This window comes from Chenopodium album, chromosome 1 (assembly GCF_948465745.1).
Source record: "Chenopodium album chromosome 1, dcCheAlbu1.1, whole genome shotgun sequence".
Taxonomy (NCBI): Eukaryota; Viridiplantae; Streptophyta; class Magnoliopsida; order Caryophyllales; family Amaranthaceae; genus Chenopodium; species Chenopodium album.
Genome location: NC_137834.1, coordinates 2,136,664 through 2,143,710, shown reverse-complemented (window position 1 = coordinate 2,143,710; position 7,047 = coordinate 2,136,664). Strand labels below are relative to the sequence as shown.

Sequence of the window (7,047 nt, the reverse complement as noted above, 5' to 3'; positions counted from 1 at the left end):
TTATTTGGCAACGAGGAATAATATACAAAACTACTACTCGTAACTACTGAATTTAAATAATATTATATGCTCATGTTATACATATCAATCAGATAATTTAATTTAGTCTAGGGAAGATAACTTGTCACAAAGAGTTGGCTATTTTATTTGAATAATGTTTCATATTATTATCAAATTAAAGCAGCTAATCTAGTATAATACGTTCACTACTATGTTTTTTAAAATAAAAAGCAAACAAATCATAAAATGTCTGATAAAAATACACTTTGATACATTAAAAAACTGATGTTCTTGACTTATTTTTCATTGTTCACAAGAATTTTATAATCAAATATTTGGTGGATGGTAAGTCCATACTTCATACAAACTCCCATCAAAAAATATATAGTGTATACTATATACTAAAATTGTTATATGATGTTGATGAGTATATATAAATTAATTACAGTGTATCAATTTCATAATAATATACCTAAACATATTTTCTCTTTTTTTTCCCTTCTTTTTCTATGAATTTTATGGTGTTTTTAAAACTTAAATATATATAGTATATAGTTTAATTTATGGGCTGGCTTTAACTGCATTACTTGGACCAATCCCTACTTGTAACCAAGGAGATGTGCTACCATTAGTGCTCATATTATCTTGTTCACATAATTTTGCTAACTTCACCTTACTATCTGCCTCATCATCTGCATTATTAGGCATATTAGACTCAATAACACTAATATTGTTAGTGATCTTCTTGTGATCACTTTCATTTTCGACCTCGTTTTCATAATTAAGCCCCTTATCTTGGTGATGAACGTGACTCTCTTGCTTAATTTCTACATTAACACTTCCCCAAGATTGTAAGAGTACATCGGTTGGAACTCGAAAGCTCAAGGAGTTCCTAGGGTCTCTTTGGATCTTAAGGATGTTTTGGTCATTTGTGGCGGGGAGGTTGAGGTCCAATGCTTTTTGCTCGGAGATTGAGAGATGAGGAGTGAAGATGGGAGGCGGTGGCCTTTCGTGAACTTGCTCGATTTGATCATGAAGTTCTTGAAATCTTGTTAGAGTTGAAGTGTCCGGAGCATTAGAGGTAATCCAATGACATCTTTTGTGACCTCCTAGTGCTTGTCCTGAAGTAAATACTCTATGACAAATTGAACATTCATGTGATTTAGTTTTAGGCCTCTTGGACATATTTGTTAAGGATGAACTTGATCCACCACGTTCGAATTGGTACGTGGTACATGACTTAGCCGGTCTCATGAACTCGTGATCACTACCGCCTCCTAAAGTGTCTTCCTCCCCATTATAGCTATAATCTTTATCAACTTGATCCATTTTCGCGGCGAAACACCCTTTGACTTTTTTATGACTAGCCCTATGACCACCTAATGCTTGATGAGAAGTAAACGTTCTACCACATGCCTTACACTCAAACAAGCCTTTAGGGTTAGTATTATTACTAGCCACACCTTTGGCCTTAACATCAAAAGGCGGTGGTCCTCTTGATGTCATGTATGGAGCTATGAAGCTCATTGAATGTCTCCTCTCTTCTTCCTTACTCGCGGAAGCACTAGACTCATCTGGATGCTCCACCACCACAGGGTCTACCGCGGCATTAGACAACATCATAAGACAGTTTGCAAGGTCTTCCTCCTCGCTAGAAGGGCAATTAGGTGTATAATTTTCAACTTTTGTCCTAAATGATCTTTTCCTCTTAGACCATCCGGAGGCCTTGCTCCCACCAACGTCGTCTCCATCGGATTCAGGCGAAGACAAAGGAGATTCAACATCATTAGGGTTACATTTACCATGATGTTCTATGAAAGTATTCCATGACAAAAATTCTTTCCCACAATTTTCACAAACTCTAGCACTTCTTAGCCTATTAGGGTTTGTCCTTAATGCATACATACGCTTATTACTTGGCGGTGTGTTACCTCCACCACTACCGCCTTTGTCCTCCCAATCGCTAGCCGGATCATCATCATCAAAGACACCACTCTCGTCACCAATTCCATGAGCCCTCATATGACCTCCCAATGCCCTTCCACACATGAATCCTTTCTTGCAAATTCTACAAAAATGTTTGAAATTTGATTGTTGTTCTACAACCAAAGACATTACCTTGAGTTTCTTTTATGAACAAATTACAAACAAATCAATAAACAAACTTAACAAATTAAAACTCAAAAAAAAATAATCAATCATAAGAGAAGATTAGTAACAATATGATGAATGAATGGTTAAATAAAAAATTTATGTACATGAAATATAATATAAGATGTGAAATGATATTATAATGTAGTAGAAGTTGTATGTTTGTATGGTGAGAAGAGAGGTAAGAGTCCTAGTTTTTAGTTCAAGTGTTGGTTGGTTAATTGTGGATGAGAAAGAAAAGGGAAAAGAGTGAAGTTGAGAGTATGTGACACGTGTAAGGAGGATGTGTGAGTTCTTAGCTTAGGAGAAAGACTTGTTCTTTAAATCAAGCTTATTCTTATAATTAATTTAATTAATTAAGTAGTGCTAATTTTTGCATGCTTTACTAATACTAGCTAGCTCCTTTTATTTATGGGGTGGAAATTCTAGCTATTTTGACTGTTTTGAGAGAAATTTTCGTTTGTCCATCCATTAAAATGCAAGTCTGTTTTAAGTAAGAAAAAGAAAAGGGAAATTAAAGTAGTTCAAACTTTTAACTGATTAAAGTCTATTCATATCCCTTAAAGTCCAAGTCAAGAAAAACAACCATTAAATCTAATGCTTCTCCATGTATATCGCTTGTTTTATTTGGCTAATTTCACTTGTCGATCATATCAAGTTCGTTTTTAGGGTGTATTATCTTCGGTTTATTTTAAGTTATCAAAACATATTATTTTGTTCATATTTGTTAGAGTATTGGGTTTATTGAAACTTATTTTATTTGGACTTAAAATCAAGACAATCTATTACATAATGTAGATTGACAGATTGTACATTATCCTTAATCTAACATGGTCCTATACATAATACATAAGAGTATAAGACGTATGGAAATCGTGATATATTTATAAATCATAATTACATGTCGTTATATTTGCATTCATTTTATTGGAATATAATACGGGGTACAAAGGATAAATGATGTACAAGTACAATAGAATTAGATCGTAGATCATGAATAGTTTCCGTATCACCCTAAACACTTCAACTAAGACTGAAACTTTAAGTTGTTAAAAGACAAGTCTATTAGCTGAAAACTTTAACTGAACTCTTAGGATCAAGAATTCAAGATTGAGAGTAAAAGACTACAAATTTGTAGTTTGCGAGAAAGTGTACTAAGCCCAGTGGGCTTATTTCATTCAATGGGCCCAAAAATGCCTACTAGGCCTTGTTTAGCATAGTTCAGTTGTAAATGCAAAATTTTGAACACCGTCTTGAAAGAAGATGTGTCAAATTCACATTACATTTTACCTTTCACGAAAATGCGAAGTTTTCAATAAATTTTAAACATGGTCTTGCAAGAAGATGCATCTTATTTCACATCGTATTTTATCTTTTTCGCAAAAATGTTTAAATTATTTATTTATTTACTTTTTTTATTTATGATGTATAATTAACTCCATAAGAAAAGATGGTAAAAAAAAAAAAACCCTATTAATATAACCTTTTTGAGTTTTACTACATGGTACTTACAAGTTACAACTAGCTCCATATAAATTGTTGCTAATAAGATTATAAAATTATTGCAAGTACATAAAAGATTAAAAGAACTATATTTGTCTTTTTATAACCCTTTCAAATGACACACATTCTCTTAAAGATAAATGATATTCAAAGTAAAGTAGTGTGACTAGTGACCACACTTTCAAAATATAAATGTGTACACAAAAGTAAAAGTTTACATTATATTTAGATAGATTCAACATTATAGGGGATGGTGGGAACAATTTCCATTCCACAACCTACATCCAACCAACATACAATACACACACCACTATATAAGCCACCTCTTATATATATCGGGGCTACATCATAAATCACTAGTCTCGTCATATATAGACATGTTAAATGCAACCTTGATGCGAATAGTCTCCTAATTTGTAATTTTCGGAAAATCATAAACACACGTATGATTATACGGAGTATTAAATTAGTTATTGAAATTAACATGAGAGCGATAGGTTTGGCCCGGGTTCCAGCCCCTAGGGATGACATTATTTAAGGTAAGAGTGTCTCCAGACTGAGCTTCAATTAATTCCAAAGACAAAGGAGGATGAAGACCATTATCTGCATTGACCTCCCAAACTGCACCCCATGATTGTTTTAAGGGGATCCATTCACCAGATTGTTGCTTTAATTTCACACTTTCAATTCCTAAACCATCGGTATACTCGATTGTTGATGCAAAGTAGTACGGGTTCGAACCCGGATCCACTCTTACTTCCACGGTTACTCCCGGATAGTTGCATTTAACCCTGCACCAATTATATTTTCATCAGAACTAAATTAATCATTTAATTCTATATAATTATATACCATATCTATCTTTTTATATTTAATAATTTATAATTACGTAACTACGTACAAAAAATTATTATTCTGTTAAATTGGTTCCCCCAACCCCTCAAAGAGTCAAAGTCTTAGGGGTTGTGAAATGGTTGTACATCTTATGTGGTACAGTATGCAATTGTTGTATGGAAAATCATTCGAAAAGTGACATGAGTGAATTAATTATTCGTAGTTTCTTACTTTTGGTATTGGATGTGAAGAACACCAGCATCACGTAGTTTTTCAGCTTGGCCAGGCTTAGCCATGGCTCCAAAAGCTGTTCCACTTAAATCGAAATGAGGTTCGTCCGAAGGGCAACCTGGACATTCATCTGTTATCGTCACTGTCACTGGTTTTCCCGAACATGCTTCATTTTCCGTACATTTTACCTAGTTCGACCCAAAAAAAATAAATAAATACAATTTGTATACCATCAATTTTCATATATACAAACACATATAGTCAACATTGGTGGTACATTTAATTTATTTATCGACTGGTTTTTTTAAGGGGTCAATAAAAACACGGATTCTTAACTTGTAGTAAAAATTTACAATCAAATAACTAAACTCGACATGTTTGTATAAATAAAATCATCAATAAGTTACGTTTAAACAATGTTATACTAACCTCGTAGCAAACTCCACATCCGTCACCAAAATTATATAATGAGGATCCAGCTGCCGTAACCATACCAGAATACGGAGGTTTATCCACCGTATTCGTATACCCACATGCTCCACCTACGTATAGTATAGTTATTAATACAACAATAATCAATCTGTTTTATTTTAGTCTAAGATTAATTTAATTTGATGAATTAGGCATTTTCCTCGAAACAATCTAAACAAGTTTGTAACTAAAATATAAATCATACGTCTTATTATTTATCTCATAAAGGTCGGTTACATGTTAGACAACCTGTATTAAATAAAAGAATATGGTGAACCATAAAAGGAGTAAAAAAAAAATGTACCATCGCTTCCGGCGCCATCAGGACTTCCATACCAAGTAGCACCAGCAGGGGACCAATTGGAATAAGAGTCATGGTAATATTTGGACACATTCAAAAGTTTAGGGTTGAAACAAAGACAACTATTAAAAAGAAGAGCAAAATTCAAAACAAACACTAAAGAAAAGAGGTAATGAGAAGGAAGAGCCATTATTATGATGAGTTTAATTAATTACTTAGCTATTTAATAAGTATAAGATGAACAATTTAGTACTTAACTTTGTGATATAAAACTGCTAAAAACTCACTCTTATTTATAGTGAAGTGAGGAAGAATTGTGATCTTCGTCATCATCTTAATTTAGCCATTAATTGTGGAAAATCAGTATAAGTCACCATCAAAACATTAATTAAAAATAATGCATGATAATTTTTTTTTAATTATTTAATTTTTGTACTATCTAAAGGCTTCATTTTCTAGCATGTGCACATAAAATATAATGTTAGAAAGTAAACCCTAAACATGCATAACATGACATATATAATAAGATAAAATTATAGTTGTAGCAGCAAAGATGGAAAGTAAATCTTAATGACTTGACTTTAGTGCACCATATTCTTAAATTAATTTACATTTCCATGAAATTTGCATAATTTTCGCAATCTTTTGATTTCACTCAAATTGATTTTGTATCCTTAGAAATTAAATGTGTGACATGATGTGATTTAGAAATGAACCTTTCACACCTCTAATAATTTACGTTTACCTATCAAATTGTGCATTTGAATCAAACAACTAATAGTTAAATTGACGCAAGATTTGAAGGTTATTAGGGCAATTCCAACGATAGGGATATGGTTCATGTACGTAGCTGAATTGCCAAAATTTGAGGGATGTTGTCTCTTGTTTCAACCAATTAATTTGATTGTGAATTTGAGTCTACGTAACCAAATAATGATGCAATACTATTTCGCTTGACACTTATCAAAATAGGTTATAGTGGATGGGATTGAAAAAAAATTATAAAGTCATCGTAGAATGATTGACAAGCGAAACCTATTGAAATATCGCAATCTAAAATTTAATTCTCCGTAGTCTTAAAAGTTATGATAGCCTAGACATATAAGTATAGTAACACTGACTAATAAAAAAGCTACGAGTACGTAGCTTAGTATCTTCTATATCTTACCAGTCGTCTAAATCTATGTACTTAATTTTCGCTTATATATTCCTCTCTACTATTTTACCTCAAATTTTATATAAATAAAAGAATTAGAGCGAGTAATACAAAGATACTCCACATGTTGCAAATTATAGATATAACCTACTAAACCTAACGTGAAATGTGCACAACTTAGTGAGTACATAGCACATAAAAGAATAAACAACTACTACGAGTATTAGAGACCCTTGTACCAACAACCAAAGTCATTAAAAGTCGATCTTTGTAATTAATTTATAAAGAGTACAATAACACCGGTAAATAAAACAATGAACCCGATTTCTTGACAACATATCCAATCATCTTTTGTATCTTTAATAAACGCAATAAAACACATTTTGAACGGTTGAAACAG

At 32.5% G+C, this 7,047-nt stretch overlaps 2 protein-coding genes across 2 annotated transcripts; both read right to left on the bottom strand.

Annotated features, from left to right (window-relative positions):
• Positions 1–561: 561 nt before the first annotated feature.
• LOC145564043 (zinc finger protein ZAT9-like) lies at positions 562–2,115 on the bottom strand. The gene has a single exon (XM_081624402.1). The coding sequence runs from the start codon at positions 2,113–2,115 to the stop codon at positions 562–564; it is 1,554 nt and encodes a 517-aa protein (XP_081480528.1).
• Positions 2,116–4,067: 1,952 nt separating this feature from the next.
• Positions 4,068–5,742, bottom strand: LOC145627275 (putative expansin-B2). Its single transcript, XM_081679703.1, has 4 exons — positions 5,495–5,742; positions 5,149–5,261; positions 4,720–4,907; positions 4,068–4,445 (listed from the first exon to the last, which is right to left on the bottom strand). The coding sequence occupies exons 1-4, from the start codon at positions 5,679–5,681 to the stop codon at positions 4,121–4,123; spliced, it is 813 nt and encodes a 270-aa protein (XP_081535829.1). The 5' UTR covers positions 5,682–5,742; the 3' UTR covers positions 4,068–4,120.
• Positions 5,743–7,047: the final 1,305 nt, after the last annotated feature.